General features: G+C 41.0%; 1 protein-coding gene across 1 annotated transcript; it reads right to left on the minus strand.

Annotated features, from left to right (window-relative positions):
- Nucleotides 1-466: 466 nt before the first annotated feature.
- On the minus strand, nucleotides 467-2,884 carry LOC117033608 (transcription factor SOX-17). The gene is made up of 2 exons (XM_033125757.1): nucleotides 2,399-2,884; nucleotides 467-1,766 (listed from the first exon to the last, which is right to left on the minus strand). Exons 1-2 carry the CDS (start codon nucleotides 2,703-2,705, stop codon nucleotides 853-855), a joined length of 1,221 nt encoding a protein of 406 aa, XP_032981648.1. The 5' UTR covers nucleotides 2,706-2,884; the 3' UTR covers nucleotides 467-852.
- Nucleotides 2,885-24,811: the final 21,927 nt, after the last annotated feature.

Below are 24,811 nucleotides of genomic sequence, written 5' to 3' on the forward strand. Positions count from 1 at the left end.
CCAATAACACTACTTCCCAAGGTAGAGACATGTGAGGATTATTAAAGGCAATTTCAATGGTTAAGAGGGAATATAAACACTCTTAAATACAAATGACAAGGGAAAAAAACCCAAAAGCCTCTTTAAGGAGATCTCAAGATTCAACTAGAAAACCAAAAGCACTTGAATGTTCTCCTCTGGTGAAAGTGATATATTGAAACTGAAAGATTAACCATTACCTTTTAGAGACTAAGATCATTTGAACATAGGCTCATTCGGTGAGTTTTTTTTCCCCTTATCAAAAACAATCACATCAGATTTGGATACCCTAATGTTTCTTTTTAGGGGTTCTCCTTGAAGTCAGTTATGGCTACTATTACAAGAGAATGAGAAATTTACAGTAACTATATGTTAAATGTGACCCTTAAAATATGTCCAATCCTATTAATACTTAACGTTGGTCTCAAAAAAAATTGGCATTTGTGACAGAGTAAAAAGATAGGATTCCAGATTTTATTTTTTTAAAGATTGAGAAAACATACCAGAGACAAAATTTCTTTGATCAATAAATTTTCAACAAATGGAGAGAGTTGTTCTGGACATTCAAAACTGGTAAACGTGGAGTTGGATATGGGGTTTTAACAACGACACTGTGGGAAACAAGTATCTGAACAAATCTTAAAACACAACTTCAGATTTTCCTCCCCCCAACTGTTCAAGTGGCAGACAAAATAAATTACCATAAATTATATGCCAAGGCAACTTAAAAACAAAACAAAACAACGTGAGGCTAGGGATTTCCTTAGCTCTTCCAGGAAGTGTGTAACACTGTTTGTGCTTCTGGCCTGCAGGCTGGGTTGGATCGGGGACCTGTCAAACGTCAGGATAGTTGCAGTAATATACCGCAGAGCTGGCATCGGACACCACGGAGGAAATGGCCCCGTGGCTATCAGGGAGATTTACACTCGAGTCATGTCCCTGGTAAGGGAGACCCATCTCGGGCTTGCACACAAAGTGCAGATACTGTTCAAATTCCGTGCGGTCCATTTCCCCGAGGAGCTCGGCGGGCTGGCTCGGGTCCGTGCCATCCCGGCAGGGCATCGCCTCGGGAGGGGGAGACGGCTGCCCCGGGCCGGACGGGTGCTGCTGCGCCTGCAACTGGAAGCCGCGCCCGCCGCCGGCCGCTGGCGAGCCCATCGCGCCGTAGTACATGTTCAGGGCGCTGGGGGGCGCCAGGAGGCCCGACATTGCGGGGCCTGCGGACTCCGGGCCGAGCCGGGAGTGCAAGGAGCCGGCGGGCGGCTCCGGGGGCCCCACGTAGTCCGAGGCCTGAGCGTAGCTGTAGGGGCCGACCGCCGGACAGTCCCCGGGCAGCGGCGCCGCGAAGTAGGCCGGATCGGGCTCTACGCCGTCCAGGGGGGACGTGTCCGGCGTGGGCAGCGGGTAGCCGTCGAGCGGAGGCGCGCCCAGACCCTGGCAGTCGCGGTAGTGGCCACCCATGTGCGGGGGCAGCAGTGGCGGCCCCGCGGGGAAACCTTGGTCGGGAAATGGCAGGCCCAGGCCGTCCAAGGCCACGCGGCCGCCCTCTGGGCCCAGCGCAGACGCCTGGGGTTCTGCGAGGCCGTGAAGGAAGCCGCTCTCCACCCGCTTCAGCCGTTTCACTTGCTTGCGCCGCCGCGGCCGGTACTTGTAGTTGGGGTGGTCCTGCATGTGCTGCACGCGCAGCCTCTCGGCCTCCTCCACAAAGGGTCGCTTCTCCGCCAGAGTCAGCGCTTTCCAAGACTTGCCTGCATGGGCGTGGAAAGGTGGAAGGGGGCGCGGGGCTTACTATCTGAGCTCCGGCTTCCAGGCCCCACCTGGCCCCACCTCTCCCTCCGACCTTGAATTGTGCAACTAGAGGAGGGAAGGGGTCAAGTTAAAAAGTGAAAGAAAGTATGGAACTCTTGAAGCCGAGGGGAGCCTGAGCACTTGGGGAAGACAAGAGATCTAGGGTCCTCTGAGGGCATCACTCCCTGCTTTTAGCCTGGAAGCGGCTTCCTCGTTGGCCCACTCCCGGTCGTTTGAACAACGGAAAACGTCCCCTACCCGAGGAAGGAGTAGGGGAACGGGCACGACCAACCAAACTTGGCGCCAGGAGTGCCCTCGCCGCCGCTGAGACGCGAGGGAAGCCGCCGCCCCCCAGCCTCCAGCCGTAGTACCCACACTCCCAGTCACCCGAGTGTGATCGGGTCACAGATAACTGAGGCTGAAAGCCTTTTTGGAGAGTCGAGAGACCGGGAAGCGGGAGAAGAGCGGAGGGCCCCAAGGAGGGACGTGGCGGCAGCACACACCTGGCCTCAGGCGCAAGGGCCGTAACTTTTTGGGCTCAGGCAAGTGGCTCCGCGACTCGCACTACCCTAGATCCGGAGCTCGGACTCACCTAGCATCTTGCTCAACTCCGCGTTGTGCAGGTCCGGGTTCTGCTGCGCCAGGCGCTTGCGCTCGTCCTTAGCCCACACCATGAAAGCGTTCATTGGCCGCCGAATGCGAGACTCGCCCTTGGCCCGGCCTGCGGCCCCGGCCGGCGCCCCGCTGCTTGCCGCGGTCTCGCTCTTCACCTTCATGTCCCCGAGGGGGCTCAGCGACTCAGCCCAGGGGCAGGGGCCCAGCCCGGCCATCACAGCGGGCAGCGTGCTCCGGGTCTGGCTCTGGTCGTCACTGGCGTACCCCGCATCCGGGCTGCTCATGGCGCTCCAGCCCTGCCCCGCGCCCCACAACCCTCGGCCGGACACGCGGCCTCCCCCGATGCGGGGGAGGGGTTGGGGAGCGAGACAGGGTAATGCCAAGAGGGCTGCTTGAGTCTCTCTGGCCCGAACCCGGCGTTCCTGACCGGCCCCAGACAATCGGGCAACCAGCGCCCCCGCCGGCCCAGTGACACTGCGGGTGCCCCCGGTCGCGGGGCCTTTTCTGCACCGATGTGACCAATAGAGCAGCGGGGGCGGGCCTGGCCATAGTCGTTAGGCCCACGCCCTGCCCGCGGTCTGAGTCCCCAGTCCCAGCTCAATCCCACGCCCGCCCTTTTCCCCTCCTTTGGCCCCGCACCCAGGGCTACACCTGCCACCCACTGGCTGGATCCGGGCTCTAGCTCCAAGTCCTCTTTGACCCCAAGCGGGACTCCTGAAAAACCTTCTGGGGTGCTGGATACAAGTAATTGGGCACGGTACTTTGGATCAACACACAAAGCATCCACTCTTTATTACAGGAGCTAAGAATGTTTCGGTAGTGGGTTACCTAGCTTCTACCATGGAACCCCACGGGTCTTCTTAAAATGTGTTTTGTGGAATGCAGTAGACATTGTTGATAATAAATAAAAAATGCATTCTCTCCCCAACGACTCAACTTGTTTGTATTATATTCACAATGCTATGTCCGAGGTAAATTCTAATTTCTAAAACAAAGTTAAATACGGAAGGACGTTCTATAGCCAATATCCCGTCATCCTGAAGAATTTAAAGTCTTCATTCATAACGATGAAACAACCCTTGAAAATTTGTACATGAAAGGTATAGAGAACTTAAAATTTTCTCATATGTGTTTAGTAAAATAGGCAAGACTTAGTTTTGATTTGTGGTAAAAACTGCAGCAATATTTACCCAAATGCCTGTCCATTCGAGGAAAAACAGCAATCCTTTTGAATAGCAAAATAACTAACTCTTAGGGACAGTTTAAGGTGGTTATCCTGACAGTAGAGATTCCTATACATTTCTTTAGACTGAAATGAAAATCTGAATGACTATTAAACTTGTTTTTAAATCTGAGAAAATTTTTCAGTGGGGTTTTTGATCAAGTCCTTATATTACACTCATATGGCACAGCATGCAACGCACTGTTCTTAGAGCTGTCCAACCAGCAAACTAGCCTTATAACCCTATTAAGTAGACACTTTATATCGTACAGGAGAGGCAACAGGCACAGAGAGGTTAAGGAACTTGCCAGAGATCACAGTGATGGGGAGTGGAGTTTAGCAGTCTGCCTTCACACTTGGAGCTCTTAATCACTAAGCTGTTGTTTATTTGTGTTGTTTTCTATGGCAACGAACACGGCCATTTTTGCATAGTTAAATAACGTCCTGAAGAAATTGATACATCAATCTCCAGAACAGATTTTCTTTGTTTACTGTGAAGGGGTGATAAAAAAAAAAAAAACTAGAAGTGATAAAAAACGGAATCTGAAAGGTAAGTGCTGCAGCTTTTTGTGTGATATTACAATGACAAAGTAATCTATCAAGCCTGCTTATTAGTGGCAACCATAAAAACAAAGAAACACAGCTTTGGAAACTCCTGGGCTTCAGTTTCTCTGACATTGCCAGTTCTCCAGAGAATTCCTACAGGCTTGTTTTAAGCCAGCTTTAACTCTGGGAGGATCTGTGAAGTATTGGCTGCCCGCTCACCTTGAGCAGCCAGTCTTCTTACCGAGGACAAATTGAGAAAGTGGTTCTAGTTCCTGGATCTCTGATGTTCAAACAAGAAACAAAATTTGATCTGCATAAGGAAATCATAGAGAGGTGTTAATTGATGGTTTTGGAGCAATTGATCTTAGACAAATTAACTGATTGTGTACTTTTCCTTTAAAGCTTCATTTTTTCTGGAAAAAAATGGCTTGAAAATTAAGCATAATTGCATTGCAAATAGTTATATAAGTAAGGAAACTATAGGAGTAGAGAGAACAAATTAATTCCCTAATGCCTTGCTCCTTGGTGTTTTCTTGGCGATCTTCTTTAACTTTTTTGAATAGTAATGTTTTTTCAAAGATCTCAGTGCAAAATTTCCCATTAGCGCAAAAATTTTTATGAACCAATAGGCATTTTCTTTTTTTCCCCCCCCTCATAGGCATTTTCTTACAATAGAGATTGAACACCAAACAAAAACATGCCCGTTCCAGAATCCATTGTGCCTGTCTAATTATTTGACTAATTCCGTAAAAAATAATATAGAAAACACAATCCAGGTGTGAATCCAAACAATGTGTACGCACGAATTTGCCCTTGTATACTTTCTTCATACTCGTGTTCTCTCTCCCACCCCACAACACCGAGAGGTGCCAAGAGAGTCGAGAAACTGATGGCAGAGAAAACCTGGGGATTCCTCATTATTATTTGCACTTGTTCGGGGACTACTGATTTTTGTTGGGTAAGATTACTGAGAAATCAGGTGAGAGCACAGCATCCATAAGATGCAGTTGGAGCTTCAGATTTTAGCGGTCTCCCACAATTCCCGCCTTCTTATAACACTTTCCCAGGGCATTATTATATATAAAGCAGCAATTCACTTGTAGTTACCAAGAAGGAATAACGGTGGCTTTCCAAGATTGGTCCATTTTACATACCGTTACCTAGATCTAATTTCTTCTAATGATCATTCATTTATCATATTTGGGAGGGAGGGTGTTGGGGGCGGCGGCGCCGCAGACCAGTCCGGGTGTGTGGACTCTTCTATTTCGGTCTCTTTACTAAACGAGGTGTTGGAAGTCAAGCTCAGGACGTTATCAGAGGCAGCCACAAATGCCACATGAAAAGCAGCAAACATCCGGAGTGGCTTCCTGGCAAGCCGTGCTTTTCTCAACACCAGAAATTTACCCGGCAGCGGGAGGCGGGTGATACAAGTAAGATTCGCGAGTAAGAGCCTTGTACACCCGCTTTCATTGCCAGCTGCGTACATTCGCGTTGCAGAGTCCAGGATCTATGGACTCCTGGCTACCTATCGTACTCGCGGTCACCAGGCCAGACCTGAGGCTGGAAAGGCGGAGTGAGGAAGCGACTAGCGCAGCAAGAAGCTGTGCCCGTTACTAATTGGGGCCTTTGGCCAGAGGGCGCACAAATTAACCCGGGTAGGTGGCGAGCTGTGGCTTAGACCTGGAGTCAAAGCCGAGCTTTTCCCGGGTCCCCGAGTGAGCAGGCAAAGGCTGGGTTATTTCCTGTAAGCTTTTGTGTTTTCGATGCTCGGGAAGCGAGAGCCGGACGAAGGGACACTCAAGTCGATAGGGAAGGCCATGAACACCCAAATAGATCCGAGCTGACTCTGTAGAGCAAGTCTATGGGTGCGGGGAGGGGAGTGCGCGCTTCAAACCCTAGGGAAACACCGGGGCGTCCCGCCGAGGAATAGGCAACGGTGTCCCAGGGACACAGAACAACAATAATGCCTTTGCATTTATAAATCGTGAGCTCCCCGTGGTCTCTGGCAGCCAAGAGGGAGGCGGCGTGCAGCAGCTGAGTGTTGCGGTACCTCCGCACCTCCAACGGAGAGCCACGCGGCCAGACGCCGCAGATTCGCGTCGCGCGCCTCGGCGCCGAAGTGGCGGCGGCGCTGTGCCTCTGGATACCTTTTCGTCTCCTCCCTGGCCTTGGGCCAGTTTCCCGTGGGCCCGGGATGCTAGGTCGAAGGTCGCAGGCGGCATGGGAGAGGTGGGGAAGAAGGAGGGGACCGGAAGATAGCAGCCACCCGCTCCGCCGCCAAAGCCGGCGCCGCGCGGCACCTCCGCCCCCACCCCGATCCCGGAGGCTCTCGGACAGTCAGATCTCCACGGATCCCACACCTTGCGCCCGACCCTGCCCCTCGGTGTCTCGGGCCTCTCCTACCGGAGCCGAAAAAGGGCCAAAGCAAGAGGGGCTTTGGAACGCTTGTTCCGAAAGACGGTGGGAGGCATGCGTTCGGCTTTCACATCCTCTCCCACATCCAACGCCCGCACCCCTGCCCAGTCCACAGACCCCTCCAGACCACCCCAGAACCCCGCCCGGGCAGCAGGCGACTCCTCGACCGTAACCCTGTTCCCGCTTGGCCCCGCCTGGGGTTTGCACAGGAAATGCGCTGTTTCCGGTCCACTTCCCTGCTCAGAAACTCGTCCGCGGGGGTGTTTCTAAGGTATCCGCCTCCCATCCCCAGCTGTGGTCCCGGTTTGAAGTGTGGGCTCCTTCCCTTTATTTTCTAGCTTAGGGAACCTCAGACTCCCGGGTGTCAGCGGCACTAAGGTGAGGCAGCCAGCTCCTTCCCCAGAACAAACTACACACACACACCCAGCCCTGCCTGACCACTTCATATCTGTTTCGCCACTTTAAAGGAAATTTCAATAGTGCGATGGCTTATGTACCCACTTTTGCTGACCTACTCCCACCTTCCTCACACCCTAGAAGAGTCCCAGGCTTTCCTTGTGGAGTTCTATCCTCAACTGACCAGACAGCCTTAATCAGCAGCCTGTCCACTTTCACTCCCACCAAAAGACAAGCAGACACGGCCCCTGCCTCGGAGGAATGTACAGTGCAGTACCAATTAGTCTTACTCTCTGATTTATTCACTCTCCTCTGGGTTTTCTGGGCCTGTTGTACCCAAATATTTTTTTCCTGTCATGTAAAGGTGATGCTGACATCGGTAGGCCAAGCTCTCTGAGATATTTTTTTCTAGTAGAGTTAAGAGGTTGCCTTTCCACACCGAAAACTGTTTTGCCAAGTTTCCCAAGTCAGCAGAGCTGGATTTTGCCAGGTTGTTGGCTAGGGCAAGGTGTGCATTCTGTGATCATGGGAATGACCAAAGTTAATAGGTCATAGGACACTTCACTCTAGACAGCTCTCATGATCTGCTCTTCTGTGTTGTTTTGGCCACACATACCAGATTTTCAAATAGTAGCTGAGTTGGCTTCCAAAATTTCTAAACAGGAGAGAAAATGTTAGCAATCCTTGCTGGATTCCTTTGCAGTAAGCCTCCAATTGACCTCTGTTACCTGAATTTTTCTTCTTTGTCCATTTCTTGTACCTCGTCAACAACTTTGTCAATACTCATTAACAGCAACACAGTCTCTTTGGTTCATTTCGTCTTTATATCCCTAGAGCACACATAGTCCATTGGTATTTAATATATGCTTATGGATACTATAACAGTTGTGCTTGATTGAGTCATAGGGTCATCTCCCTTCAAGGCAAGGCACGAAGAATGATCTCTGTAAACCTCAGCAAAGACTGTTCTCGTCTGAGATGCACCTGTGTACGCCATGTGGTCCTGACTTCAGGCCTCCATTTTCTCTCGCACCTTCTCCTTCACCAGATTCAGTTTCTAGTCATTAAACACCCTAAATCCCACATCTTCTGAGGATTAACTCAAATCCTATGGCTTTTCTGAACCCATTCAATATGGACGTCCAGGCCAAGAATGTACATGGAAAATTTTGCTTGTGGATATAATGCATAAGCAAATTTCTATCTTTGGGGGATTTTAAAAAACCAGAACCTTTAGTATTAATTTCCTAATAATCATAGAGCACAGTTTACAAAGCAGTTTCACATACATTAATTCATCTGATCCTCACAACAGCTCTGGAGGTAGGCAGCCTTTGTTATTTTTCCCATTTTTCAGAAGAGGAGATTGAGATGGAAAAAGGATTGGTGCCACACTAAAGGTCACATTACACGGATGACCACTGCTTTGCCCTTGCTGGTAGAGGTGGTGGGTCTTGATTTGAATTTCTTTTCATGCCATATCAATAACTAAAGAACGACCTGCTGGGATTTGTAGGGACTTAACAAAGACACTGATAGGTAGAGATGGAGTAAGGACTCTTAGCACAGAAATTTCCAGGGTTGTCCCTAACCAGGTCATTATAACATATTTAATATCAGTGATGCAGGGCTGTAACAAGAAAGCATTTTCATTAAGGAGATCTATAATTAGATATTTTTAATTAGGTCACATAATCGAAGCACTAGATGACATATCATTTATAGTATTATACAAACAAATTTTAATTCAGCTGAAAAAATGAAAACAGTTCAAAATTATATGGGGATAAAGTTCAAATATAAGGAAGGGAGGTCTCCAAAGCTCTGCCCCTGTACTACACACTCATTCAGACTGAAAGAGACTGTTAATTATACTGAATTGTGTGTTTAATGTCTATTGTTACTGGCCTCCTCTAGACTTAACTGCTGACTCAGTCTTTAAGGCATAAAAACATACACATAGCAGCTAGATAAAGTAAATTCTCTCCATTCTTACTATTGTTTGGAAGAGAAATGGGTGGCAAATATCATCAATTCCATTTTACAAAGTGGAAAAATTAAGGCACGGAGCAATTGGGTAATTTGCTTAATGCTTCCAAATCAGTCTAAGAGACTAGAGAATAATCTGTTCATTTAATCAAAAAATAATTCTCCAGCATCTATAAGTCTGAGGCTCAGTGTAACATGGTACTTTCATTATGAGCACAAATTTGGGACTTGAACTGCTTGGGATTGAATCCTAGTTCTACAGGTGACCAGCTGTGTATCCTTGAACATAGTACTTAACTTCTCTGTAACCCCTTTGTAAAATGGAGGATAATTATAGTAATGACCTCAGAGAGTTTTATGAGGATGAAAAAAATTAATTTTTCATAAACTGCTTAGAATAGGGGCTGGCACATAGTAAGTGCTACACAGATATTTAATAATAAAATTTATGCATGTTAGCATATGAAGATATGTTTGGAGAATAAATAAGAAAAAGTTACCCTAATATTGGAGGTAAACACATTGTAACAACTAAACAAACATTTCCAAGAAAAAAATTAGTGAAATTTCATAATATTGTAGCATCTATTATAACTAACATCATGCTTTAATCAAAATTGTTTATTAGCAAAAGCTTCTAGAGAGGTCTATAAACTATTGTGCATTTCTAATTACATTTGAGTGTGGAAAAAATACACAGAATTGTAAAACATTCAGTATTCCATTAGAAAAATCTTTTCAGTGAAAAGAGACACCTTGCAATTAGCACTTACCTGGGTTGGATTAGATTGTTCTCTTAAAGGCATAGAGACAAAGTTCAATTTTGATAAATATGCCTGTTACACACATATTTTAAGGGAGAGTAACCCACAAATGTACAAACATTGCCTAGATCTTTCAGTGTAGTATAATGAAAAGATTTCTAAATTCTAGTTCAATAACTTGCTACGAGGTAAACTGTGAATTGCTTAAACTGCCTTATCCTCAATTTTCTCAAAAAAGAAAAGGGAAAATACCTGATCTCTTCCTGACTTTTCCAGGTAAAGAAATGAATAATCACAAAGACTTTTGCAAAGTAAAAGTGCTGAGTAAAAGCATGCTAGAGTGTGTGTATGAATATGTGTCTTTGGGTGTCTGGGACTATATGCATTTAGAGAAAGTTCTTTGTACAGAAGAAAAGAGCCAATTGAGATAAAATGGAAATAGGGATTGTAAAGAAGACTATTGCTTTGGGTTATTATGGAATGCTGCTGTTTTTAGAGCAAAATCTTTTTTTCTTTTTTTTTTTAACTAATTACTGCACCGAAGTTTCCATCTTTGATCCAGAGCACAGCAAATTCTATTTTTGTTTATGAACTGAGACTATGGATTTACTGGATAGCTTTTATTTTAGTAAAGCAAACAGATTATTTCAGTGGTTAATTTAAAACTGGAATTTGGAGACATAGGCAATTCTTTCTTTGCAACACTTTCTCATTATGTAACATTTCCCAAGAACTGACCCTACCTTTATGGAATTCTGAGGCTTAAAAGGACTGAATAACCCACTCCTGCTTTCCAAGTTCTATAAAATTATCCCAGTGAGAGTTTGGAAACATGGCAATGTCCTACACAGGAAATATCACTTAGTAAATCAATATATGAAAGCACTTGTTACTTGTACAGCTATATAAAGACACAGGTATTAGTATTAAAACATTTATTTTGATATAATTGCAAACTTACAAGGAAGTTACAAGAATAGTATAAAAAACCATATCACCTTCACTGAGACTCTCCAGTTTGTTAGCATTTTATCACTTTTGCTCCATGTCTATCTAAATAAACAAAACACTTCTCCATATTTGCTCTATCCCATTCTAAAAATATATAAATGTATAAAACAATATAAATATATAAGACATTAATATATAACACATACATTAATTATATAACATTAACATATACCAATATATTATAGATACTACATAAATACATAACATTAATATATTATGATATATCTTATATATTAAAACTTGCATGTATGTATTTATGTCATTAGCCTTTTCCTGAACCATTTGGGAGCAAGCTGTGACATGATGTTTCACTCATTCTAAGTACTCCATAGGACACTTGTGTAACCAACAAATAACCAAATAAATCAAGAAATTAACATTACTACTACACTTCATTACCACCTAACCCACATGCCCAATTCAAATTTTGCAAATTGCTCCGACAAAGTCTCTTTTTCTGGTCCAACATTCAATCCAGGTTCAAACATTGCATTTAGTTATCATGTCTCTTCAGACTACCATCTGGAACAGTTCCTCAGTCTTCCCCTATCTCTTCTAACCTTTATCGTTTTGACAAGTACAGGGTTTTCATTCCAAAGAATGTCCCACAACCAGGTGTGTCTGATATCAGCTCATGCATTCTTGGCAGGTAAATTACAGAAATGGTGATGTGCGCTTCTTGGGACATAACAAGGGAGGCCTGATGTCGGCCCTTGTCCTCACTGATAAATTAACCTTGATCACCTGATCAAGTTGGCATCCACCTAGTTTCTCTACCTTCAAGTCACCATCTTTTCCTGTGCGATTGATAAATGTTTTTTGTGGGTAGAACTGCCATAATACTGATACATACTGCTCATCAAACCTCCACTCACCTGCTTTAACATTTGCTTAGATGGGTGACAAATGGTGGTTTTCTATTCTCATCATTACTTCTATATTTATTAGGTTGATGCAAAATAATTGCAGTTTAAAAGGTTAAAAATAATTGCAAAAACCGCAATTACTTTTGCACCAACCTAATATGTACTCTTTCTAATGTAAGGAAGTTTATTTTATTTATTTATTTATTTATATCAGTATAGACTCATGGATTCCTTCTTTATACGATGGTTTGTCATCCTTACCTAACATCATTTGTTTGAGTGCTCAAATTTTTGCAAGTTTAGCTAGCAGCGCACCTTACAAAATTGCTCCCACATCCTTTGGATATGTCCTTATCATTCTTTAACCATTTCCTTACTTTTTGGCATAACAAGATATTCCAGGCTTGTCTTGTACTTTTTGTACCTCAGTCCTGATTCAGTCATTTCTCCAAGGAGTTGAGAGGATATTTGAAAGAAGGATGGCATTTAGAAACCAAGATCTGGGTTCTCATCAATACTGGGGTATCAATGCTTCTAGATACACTCAGCAGACAGAGCTAGGAAACATGCATATGTGCATGCAGGTCCATATACACACATATATAACTATTTCTATATCTACCTCTAAAAACTATCAAAACCATGAGTTAATTGATGATACCTCCTCCAATACCTCTTGCTACCCTGCTACCTTTCCATATTTCTAAATCCCTTTTCCGACAGTAAGAAATCTGGCCCCCGTTACCCTCACTATACCTGCATATTTGCTCACTGTAACCATCTTCAAATATTTCACCTGCTTGCTCTTGGCCCCCCTTTCTCTTTGCTTCCAGGCATGTTACTATTTCTGAGCAGATCTTCCCCAACACTCAACTTTCTCCATATTTGGAAGTGAGGGAAAGAAATAACTATGTCTTTAAATTTATTTTAAATTATTTTAAGTATAAAATGTGACCATAAACTGTAATATCAAAGTTTTCTTCTTCACTATCTTTACTTGCTAGAAAATCCTCAGGAGTGAAATTGAAAACAAAATTACAAGGCAATATTTTTGTTTGTTTTGGATGGGGTCACCCACACTGTTGAAACTATAAGAGTGTAACTTTAAGACCAAAAAAATGTTCCTTGGCTCTGTTATGGATAAAGCAAAACTAGATAGAGATTGGTTTGACTAGTAGGATTTCTTTTATAAAGCTGTAAGGAAGAAAGAGGAGTAAGTATTTTCCAGTAATATTTTCCAGAAGTGTTCATAGAATTTGTGACAACTTTGAGGAAATACTTCATAAATATATTGCCTCTCCCCTCTGTCAGCCACACCTACACACACATTACTCTCTATGATGTTAAATGAAAAAAATAGCAAGTCAGATTTCATGACTTGCCCAAAGTGCAGAGGTTGGCCAATCTAATTTACACTGTTTCTATGCATGATTGAATTCCCGTGAGTCATTTCCATCTTCAGTGTGAGACAGAAAGTTCAGTGGAACTATATTAAATTGAAGACCAACCACTGAGCCTCTAAATCAAACTCAGCTCCCTGAACTGCACCTGCCATGGCAGCTTTCTTTCATTGTATCTCAGGAAAGGCACTGCTGGCAGCCTCTAAAGCCCTGACAGTGAGCAGGTACAAGTTCAGCTGCAATAGACTGCCTAGGTCACATCACAGGTGCTCCTCTTTTTGGCAAATCTTTTCTCCCTTAAAATTAAACGAGGAAAATCTTACTGGGTCATTTCTGCAGAAAGGGTGATGATAAAACATCCCAGAGTTAGAAGGGGCAGACAGCTTCTTGTTAAGTAAAGACAATAAGCATGAATGATTTAACAAATCATTCATATGTATATTAATTAACTGGTTCGGTCATTGTATGTAGTAAGACTTACAAAACAGATCTAACAAGACAGTTTGGTTTTAGGATAGTTATTCAAATTGGAGCTTTAATTTTTTGAGCAGTTTAAGTCTTCAATAATTGAAGGACCTATGCTAATTTGATTTTGCCAATATTTATTTTATTCTATTTAACAAATGAATTATAATAGTCTATCTATAATGATAATTAATGTAAATACTTTTCAACACTTTTGCCTAGCATTTGATTTGAGTACATTTCAATAGTGAATATTTCTGATGCACATGCATAACATGTAATCATCAATTCTAGTTCAATCATATGCAAATGTCCTATCCATTATGGTAACCTATGTGGTCCCACAAAACCTATCGTTACTCCCATCTCTCACTGCTCTCTGCCTTTATCACTATATTCTAGCCAACTGACCTCTGGCTGTTGCTAAAGCTCTTCCCGCCTGAAAGCCTGTGTTCTCTTCCTTCTGTTGGAACCAAATTCCAACAATACATTTCTATGGCCAACTCCCTCATTCAATGACACCTACTCTGAGACACCATCCTACCTAAAATAGCCAATGTCTGCCACATCCCCCACAAACTTGTCACACTCTGGTCTCTTACCTGCTTCATTAAAACACTTTATTTCTTAAAGCACTTATTATTAATAGTAATCATATTTTATATTTGTTTATTGTCTATCCTTCCCTCTGTTAAAATGTTAGTTATCTGAGACATTTTTCTGTGATGTGCTTTGCTGTATCCCTGTGCCCAGAACAGTTGGTGATTGGCACATGGTCATGGGAGCTCAACAAGATTGTTTGAATGAATGAAAGATCACCTGAGACTGAGCTCATTAAAGGATTTCCCTATGACCTCAGTTGAACCAAAACTGGGGATGCTTTTGACGGCTGGTTAGTTTTTCACTATGCATTTTCATGTCTTATCTTTTTTAAAAATAAAAACAAAACAAAACCACCCTTCTTCCTTAGAACTTTTATAGAAGCTTCATTATGTCACTTTAAGAGGAGGAATGTTCCCTACAGACAAACATGTATTTCATTAACAGAGTATTATGTCACAGAGTAAAAACTTTCAAAAGAAGGGTGGTTATAAGAGCCTCTAAATAATTTTGACTGATTAGGTATCTTAATCCACTTGCCAGTTAATTGTGTTTGTTTGTGATTAAGAATATGATTTTCACCTACGCTCCGTCCACAATCTTCCTACGTTTTGAGAGAGCCAATCTTCCCGCCCACTTCATATCTACCGGCAGCTCTTTGAAGGTGTTTGCTGAGGGGATGAGACCACAGCTATCAGCTGGGGCCAGGAGCTGGGAAAAAGGAATCTCTGTCAAGCCACCTGCAGGTTGACTAAGAAAGATCCCTACGCCCATGGCAAACAACGTGGAGATCTGAGGTCTGGCGCCCGTTCCCCACCACCCTCTCTACACCCAGGTCACTATTTCTGGGGAGAAAATGATTCCTAAGTGATCAATTGAAATGCTGATCAAAATGAAATGTTCTCAAACTATCTGGAGAAAGATCCAATTTCCTTTATTTCCAATCGGTCACACATTAAGACTTTAAAAATACAATAAAAATAAATCACTAGAAAAATAACAAATTCATGCAAAATACAAGCTCAGAGTTGTTTATGATAAGGTTCAGTAGACATCAAATTACTCTCAAATTGCTACCAAAGTTCCAACCTGCTTACTTGCAGTTTCTCTACCTGCTCTGCAGGCTGGGCACAGACAGGTCACAGACCCAACCCATAGGGCTCAGACCTCAGGTCTCAGGCTCTCACATCATATATATGTGTATATGTCTGTGTGTGTATATATATATATATGTACACATACATACATGCATACAGGTGGTGCCAAAAAATGTATACACATTTATAAGAAAGGAAAAAATCTGTATTAAAATTATGCTGATGGTAACCACTTAGAGCACCTATTGTAATTGCAGAAGTCAAACGTGACTTGTATTCATCTTCTGTTATCGGTATATATTGAGTATTACAATTTTAATGCAGCTTTTTCCTTTCTTAAAATGTGTGTGTGTGTGTATATATATATATATATATATATATATACATATATATATATTCCATTTTACCAATGAAGAAACTGAAGTTTCTTTTTTTTTTAATTAAAGTTTATTGGGGTGACAATTGTGAGTAAAGTTACATAGATTCAGGTGTACAGTTCTGTTATACATCATCTATATATCACATTGTGTGTTCACCACCCAGTTAGTTCTCTCTGAGGTGAAGTTTCTGATAGTCAATTTGGGGGATCTTGTACCAGAAGCCAAAGCTAAAGGATATAGTCCTTTACCTAAAACACTTGGAACTATGACAACACACTCGCCTAAGTGTGCTGCTCCTGCAGGTGGTACAGGCTTGCTCCAGAACTTGTGAGGTGCCTTTGTCTCTCTAATGGGATCAGGCTTTTTGGCTAAACTCTCACACCATCCCCCAGCTCATTCTAACTTCTAACTTTGTAAGTATGCTTGGAATTCTAGCAGTCAAAAATCCTTTTAATTCTCATCTTCCTTTTGTTCCCATCACTGTTAACAAAGAGCTGTGGTTTCAAGTTTCTATATATGGGAAATATTTACATATATTAGGCTGGTGCAAAAGTAATTGAGGTTTTTGCGATTTGTTTTTTTTAACCACAATTACTTTTGCACCTACCTAATAATAAAATATTGATTTTGTTGGTATCACTTATATATTATTACCGTACTAAGGTAATTTGTTTTTTTAAACCACAATTACTTTTGCACCTACCTAATAATAAAATATTGATTTTGTTGGTATCACTTATATATTATTACCGTACTAAGGCCTTTATTCAGATGGAGGGTTTTAAATTGTTAATTGATGTGAAATGGTGGGGTTTTTTTTTGTCTTTATATTTACTTTAGGAAAATGTCCACCTCAGAAATGTTCAACATTTTTGAATCAATTTTTTTAAATTAAACTTATTGGGGTGACAGTGGTTAGTAAAATTACTTAGGTTTCAAGTGTAGAAATGTATACGAGAAATTGTATTTTTGAGGCAGATACTTGAAATGTTTTCCCACCATTCCTTCCATTCTAAATCACAATTAGCTGTACTCTCAAAGATGCTTAAATTTGTCTAGTCATAGTCCCTCAGTTTTAAATTTCTTTATAAATAGTTTTCTTGACTTCAGATGATCTCATTTAAATGATCTTCAAATTATTTTACTGTTTCACATATCTGTATATTTCCTCTACGCCAAGCATCAGGAAGTGTCTTCAAGTCTTTTAGAGCAAGAACTTTCTGTAAGAGATCTAAAATTGTGATAGTGTCAAGTTACTACACCATGGAGTAATACACAAAGGAGAAAAATGATTTATTTTGTAGATTTTCAGTCATAATGGACTTGCACAATACATTTAAAATGATGTATTGGTTTGTTAAAAATAAAGTTGGCATTGCTTTTTAAAGATATGAATATGAAAGGTGATTTGTTGTTTTGCAAAATATAATAATATTTATAGAGTACTTCACAAAGTATTTTTATATACATATTTCAATTTAATCTTCAAAATAACCCTACCTGTTAAATATTCTTATTTCTTCCTTTATTTATTTTTTTCACAAGAGGAAAATGAAATTCAGAGAGATGAAATGACTCACCAGGATCACAAATCTAGGAAGGAATGGATCCTTTCATTCCACAATTTATGCTTTTTCTACTGTTCCATATTGTTAACATGGCTTCACACATGCAAAAAAAGTTGAGTCTACCATGTCCCTACTGGTCGCTATATTATTCCTCCACGACTTAAAAGACTCCAGTTCCTTTAGTTTACTATGAACACCCTGGCCTGGCTTGAACTTGGGACAATGTGCTTTTTATTCAATATCTTTGCAGTGATACTTTTTATGTCCATAGACTAAGCTTCCATAATGAATATAGTAAGACAGAATCCTAAATTTAGCTTATTACCATAAACTCCTAAGAGAGCATATTCCAGTTTCCCAGACTTCTGCCAACAGAGATTCTACTCAATCTGGAGAGGGTCCTGGGAATCTGTATTACAAGCATCCCAGTGATCCTATTCCCTAGCCAAGGCTGGAAAACACTGCTTTATTATATTAAAAGTAGTAAACTATTAATAATATGCAATAGAATTGTTGCAACAGAGGAAAACTGTAATATACGCTAGTTTAAATTTAGGGTACCCTGAGAGCTATTATTTCCAAAAAGCTGTGGACACCGAGAAAGAAAATACCTACCAAGAAGGGCTCCTCGTGGCTAACTGGGCTCAAATTTAAAAGCAGAGCCTAGTAGCCATCTCTAAATAGGAGCTTCTCACACAAACCGCATTTCATAGAGAAGCCTACTCTAAGCTGCCTGCCTCCCATACTGGACCAAACTGCCTGCCTGTACTGTGCTCCTACCGTCTGAGCTAACCCTTATAAAGGAGATCCTGGAATTGTAGTTTAACCAAAGGGATTGAGACTTTCTCTTTTCAATTGGAGCTAGAGCTGCACAGTTATATCCCAATTAGCATCTTCACCAACCAAACAGAGAGACTCCATTCTGACCAATCAGGACAGTGCTTTTTGGACCAATCACACTGTGAGGATTTGGAGTCCTCCTTTGCATGAAGATGGACCAATCAGGGACCAGGGGTAGGGACTTCTCTCTATATAAGTCAGCTGCTCTGTGGCTTGGGGAGTGGCATTTTCCCTTCATAGTACTTTCCCTTTTCACTGAAGACTAAAGGTCTCCTTTCTCCAGCTGGAGCTTACACACTTAAATAGTCTTACAAGACCAGACCAGAACAGAAGCAGCAGGAGCAGAGCAGAACAGAGCTGTATAGCTGGAGAGCCGCTGTCATACGGGGTGTCATGCGGGGTGTCATGCGGGGTCTCAGCTCCCGCTCCCCACATAAGAACACAGGATATGGTGAGACCAAAAAGGAACACCCATGGAGCCATAGATAGGGGAGTCATACCACTATAGTCTCGCTGGTGGCTGGGTTGGAGACACAGGAAGCAGGAGCCACACTATCCGCAACCTGTTGTCCATTTCTTTCTGCCAACCAACCTCACTTGCTAGCTGCAACCTGCTGTGCTAACTGCAATCCACTCAGCCACCATCTTCTTGCTAGCTTAACCACAGCAGTTATATTAGTGGCCAATGGCTCACTGGTTACAGCTGACAGCCAACTAGCCACAGCTGATGGCCATCCAATCACAGTTGATGTCCATTTACTACCCGAGTGAGCACCTTTCCATTTGAGGGTGAGAGCTTGGAAACTGCACTCCTCACTCTGTTTCCTCAGCCGCCTAACCCGAGGGCTGCCTTGCAGCCTCACAGCTGTTCTCTTCCATAGCCCTGATCTTCCATAACACTATTGAGCTGTTGCCAAGCCATGCTGTATCACAGTTGATCTGTTTGCACTAAATAAAGTTTCCTTTCTCACTGCACCCCAAATTGGGGATTCCTGTTGGCATTGAATTGGCGCCACAATGACTATCAGTTGACAAACAGGCAAAAAAGCTACCATAGGTTCTTAGTCTCCTGATTATTTGTAAAATAAAAAAAATCTTCAAAGGAAAAGATCTTAATTTCATCTTATCACCTTTTTTCGTAGAACAGATGTAGCTTGGGCCATCTTTAATATCTTTCACCAAAATGGCAAAAATCATGACAAAGCTTTCTTGAGGTACATCTCCTTCTGTGATTCCTGCAGTATCTTCTAAAACAATTAAAGAATTAATTTTTTATGCATTTCATAGCTATTTTTCATAATTTTGTTAATAGAGTTCAGGTCACAGTATAATGCAGCCAGTTGTTTTGGTTAAAATCGACCACCTGTCATAGTCCTCTTTGTATCAGTTTATAACTCTTTATGCAATGTTGGGGCACAAAGTAAGGTGCTTAATAAATACTAATTGGTTATAATTCTAATTTAATAAGAATGGTAGAAAAGGGCTTCGTATATTTTTGGTCTTTTTATTTTTTTAATTTTATTGGGGAACAGTGTTTTTCTCCAGAACCCATCAGCTCCAAGTCATTGTCCTTCAATCTATTTGTGTAGGGCGCAGCTCACTGGCTCATGTAGGAATCGAACTGGCAACCTTGTTAAGAGTTCGCACTCTAACCAGCTGAGCCACCCAGCTGCCCCTCTTCTTGGCCTTCTTAAATGCTGTTTCCTGTGTGTTTATTTCAATTCATTTCAGTTGCTAGTGTCTTAAGCTTTCATGCATTGCTAGACACATATAAAAGTCAACTGACCTATATATCAAATATATATCCACCATTGAATTAGCCTCTGGTTTTCAATTAATTTTAAGAAGGTTCAAAATGGCAATCCAAATTATTTATAAGCAAAACATACCATTTGTCACATAAATATAATTTTTTTAAATGTTTTTAGTGCTGCAGTGACAAAGATATTGAAAGCATTTTGACATTTAACAATAGACGAATATGGATAAGGGATATATAGACTTTTTGTACAATTTTTATTTTAGTAACTCTTCGATAAGTTTGAAATTGTTCCCAAGTTGTTTGAAGGTTTTTTTTTTAATTTAACTTAAATTTTTTTATTAGACATTAAATCTTGAAAACGCATTATCCTAAATGAAAGAAACCAGTCACAAAGGACTAAATGCATGATTTCATTTATATGAAATGTCTGGAATAGACAAACCTACATACAGAATATAGATCATCAATTGCTTAGGGGTAGGGGATGTAGAAGAGCTCATGTAAAGTGATGGTTAAAAGGTATGGGTTTTCATCAATAAAACAAAAAGGGATCCTACTGAATGGGAAAAGATATTTGCCAATGATATATCTGATAAGGGATTAATATCACAAATCTATAAAAAACTCACTCAACTCAACTCCAAAACAACAAACGACCCAATTAAAAAATGGGCAGAGGACTTGAAGAGACATTTTTCTATAAAGGACATACAGATGGCAAACAGACATATGAAGAAATGCTCAACCTCACTAACAATCAGAGAAATGCAAATAAAAACCACAATGAGATACCACCTCACCCCAGTCAAAATGGCTATCATCAATAAATCAACAAACAACAAGTGCTGGCGTGGATGTGGAGAAAAGGGAACGCCTGTGCACTGTTGGTGGGATTGCAGATTGGTGCAGCCACTATGGAAAACAGTATGGAGGTATCTCAAAAATCTGAAAATGGAACTATCCTATGATCCAGTAATTCCACTCCTAGGTATCTATCCGGAGAAATCCAAAACTCCAATTCAAAAATCTTTATGCACTCCTATGTTTATTGCAGCACTATACACAATAGCTAAGACATGGAAACAACTGAAATGCCCATCGGTAAATGACTGGATTAAGAAAATGAGGTACATTTATACAATGGAGTATTACACAGCCATAAAGAAGAAAGACATCTTACCATTTGCAACAACATGGATGGACCTAGAGAACATTATGTTAAGTGAAATAAGTCAGACAGAGAAAGATAAGTACCATATGATCTCACTTATTTGCGGAATCTAAAGAAAAGAATAAGTGAATGAACTAATCAGAAACAGTTTTGGAAACAAAGAGGAAAACCTGAGGGTTGCTAGATGGGCGGGGGGGGGGGTGTGGGGGTAAGGGGGGAGGTGAGGGGATTAGAAAACAATCAGTATCCACAAGATGGCCACGGGGTTTTGAAAATTAATCTGGGGAACGTAATCAATAATGTTGTAAAGATTTTGTAGGGTATCTGATAGACATGTGTCCCATTTCGGAGACCATCTCAGGGAAGATGTAGATGCCTGATCACTGCACTGTACACCTGAAGCTGAACAATAATGAATGCCAACTATAATATTATATATATATATATGTATATATAGGTATGTATACATTTACAAGAGGCAGAGTACAGCATTGGTTGTGGAGATAGTGGAAATGGGATGGCTCGGTGCGATGTCAGAGATAGTGGATGGGGGAGGGGGAACCACAGTGTGAGGGATATAAATGATAAACGTCTAAGAAAAAAAAAACCTCATAAACAAGACAGACAATAGTTTAGTGGTTACCAGGGGGTAAGGGGGGTGGGGGGTGGGAGATGAGGGTAAGGGGGATCAAATATATGGTGATGGAAGAAGAACTGACTCTGGGTGGTGAACACACAATGTAATTTATAGATGATGTGATACAGAATTGTACACCTGAAATCTATGTAATTTTACTAACAATTGTCACCCTAATAAATTAAAAAAAAAAGTATGGGTTTCTTTTGGGGGTGATGAAAATGTTTTAAACTTGATTATGGTGATGATTGCACAACTCTGAGTTTACTAAAAACCACTGAATTGTACACTTCAGATGGGTGAAAGATATAGTATGTAAATGAAATCTCAATAAAGCTGTCATTTAAAAAAACAGAAATCAGAGACAATCTAGAAAAGACCCAGATATTAAGTTTTGTTTAAAATTGACAACTGGTTGGAAAATGCAGTCGCTTTAGATAACACCGATCAGGACATTATTCCTTCTCCCTTCCCCTCCCCCACTCAGGCAAGTTTCCACTTGGATAGTAAATGGATTATCTTCTCTCCAGAACAGCTAAGAAAAATGTCCTAGCACAGAAACTTATCCTACCACATAAATTTATGATTAGTCATAGGATAATTTTAACATCTGTTAGTTTGATTTTATACTTTATTTTATGTCTTATTTTCAACTTGAATTCATGGATACTTTTCAAAGAGCTTTTGCTTAAAGCATTATACAAATCTATTTTAAAATCCTAAATGAGATATATACTCTTTTCTCACTTTCCTGCCTGGAATGAGTAAAATGAGTTTTCACTCTCTTTCACAGCATTATTAAAATTAATGGCAATTGAGTTCTGTGGCAGGAAGACTGATGAACTTTTAAAAAAAGATAAGTTTACCTTGAGTTAAAAATGACAGCTGGGTAATTGTAGGAATGGGAAGAGAATTTTAACATACAACCCTCCTTTGTTTCTCTAACATGTGTTGCTTAGTATATTTTCCAAATATTCTCTCACTTACTTGTTTTGGGACTGTGGGGACAGAGTCACAACAAGCAGTTTCCAGGCTCTTGGCCTCACATAGAAAGGTGCTCGCTCAGGGAGTAAATGGCCATCAACTGTGATTGGATGGCCATCAGCTGTGGCTAGTTGGCCGTCAGCTGTAACCAGTGAGCCATTGGGCACTAATATAACTGCTGTGGCTAGGCTAGCAGAAAATGGGGGCTAGCAAGACAATGGTGGCTGGCAAAGGCTAAGTGTGGATTGCCGATTGCAGAGAGGTGGATTGCAGTTAGCAAGTGAAGTTGGTTGGCAGAGACAAGTGGACGGCGGGTTGCAGATTGCAGATCGTGTGGCTCTTGCTTCCTGTGTCTCCAACCCAGCCGCCAGCAAGAATATAGTGGTGTGACTCCCCTATCTATGGCTCCGTGAGTGTTCCTTTTTGGCCTCACCATGTCCTGCGTTCTTATGTGGGGAGCGGGAGCAGAGACCCAGCAAGCTGCCCCACACGACAGGGACATGATGAATCATTCCAGAAAAATTTTTGCTTAATGTTCAGTGATAAGAAGTAAGTTTGAGGTTTAAGCGAGCTTGGAAAATATTTGTATAGGAGGAAATTTTCATCCCTAGTGAATATTTCATCTTTTTATATAAGAAGAAAAAGTTTACAAATGGATTTAAAAGGCAAATGACAATGTTCTATGTGAAAATGTTTTCTTTAGGTGCCTGAGGACTCCAAATGACAAAGAGAATTGTTATTTCTCTACTAATTGAACTCTGTGCTAACCAGAGTATTATCAAATTTAAGCACAAGTGTCTGTGGCAACATGCCATACAGTGGAAATCGCTAGAGAATTCTACTTGGGTGCAAGAACACTGTTGGTTCATTGTTAAGGGAGGCATCACAGGTGTGGGTAATGTTGGCATCATTCTCCTAAACCAAGGGTTCAGAAATGCTTTTACCAGCTGCTGTATAAACATCTTATTTATTTGTCCTTCCTGCCTCAAGGAGAAATATTTTTCTAAAATTAATTGTGGCAAGATTTTTGTTTGTAAACATTTGCTAGACAAGAAAATGAGTTCTTCTACTGGTAAGCAATAAACCAAGGGCTCACTATTCAGTTTTGAAATCTGTGGGGTTTTTTTCTACCAAAACAAGTAGTGTATTATATTCAGACAGAAGAACTTTTACTCATTTTTGGTTCTTTTATTACCCCACACTTTGGAAAACTTAGTCATTTTTATTTTTGGCCAGAAAAGAAAAGGGCTACAGCCTAATAAAATAATCATATTTCTTGATAGCTAAGTGAATGATTTACCTTTTCTTCCATAGAACCAGATAATTACTAACATAAATAGAAGAGCATTATTAATAAAATTAAAGATGCAAGGAAAGACAGGTTCCTTTCATGGTCCCAAACAAAAACAAACAAACAAACAAAAAAACAACAAAAATCATCAACAAAAATTTTGAGATTAAAATGTGTCTCTACTATCCTAATTATTCATATATGCTTATATACACAGTCTCCCCATTTCTGGTTTCAGAAAGTTAATTGGTGGAGGAAGGTTTAATAGTTATTGTTCTCTATACTCTTCTGATTATTCAGATTTTAAAAAAACCGTACACTTAATTTAAGAAGACATAGCCTATTAATACTGTTAGAGAACATATTTAACTCAAATGGGTGTGAATATCAGTAGAACAGAATTCTATTTGATAGTATCTACTACACTAAATAATTCTATGGTCTGTGTTACAGTCCCAATTTAAATTTTGACTCAATTGAGTCAAAGACATTTTTTAGAATGGCCAAGTCATTGAATTTTACTTGGAATCAGCTCTGAAATGGGGATGCTTATTCATCCCACAAATCTATCACAAAATCTACCTTTCATTAGTAAAAGGTACCCCCAAAATATCTAACAAAATATCATTGTTTACCAAAATCATTAATTTATTGGAAATAAATGCATTTCTCTTCGTAAACAACAACAAAAAAAATTTGAAGTTTAGAATGTCATCATTTTGACCTACTTTCTACACTGGAATTACTTTATTAAGTTAGATCAAACACAGGCTCTTTACCTCAACTAAATGGACATGCTACACTGGCTCCAAAGTTGATTTGTGGAACTCATTATAGACTTCACAAAGTGTTCAAGGTTACTTTCAATTTGTTTCAGCCAGAATCAATAAATCTCTCACCTGGTTTCTTTGCTGTACGTATTGTACTGGTTAATCATGTATACACATGGCATAGCACATTAGACTTGGAGAAAGAGTTTTCTGAAG

This window comes from Rhinolophus ferrumequinum, chromosome 14 (genome assembly GCF_004115265.2).
Source record: "Rhinolophus ferrumequinum isolate MPI-CBG mRhiFer1 chromosome 14, mRhiFer1_v1.p, whole genome shotgun sequence".
Lineage (NCBI taxonomy): Eukaryota > Metazoa > Chordata > Mammalia > Chiroptera > Rhinolophidae > Rhinolophus > Rhinolophus ferrumequinum.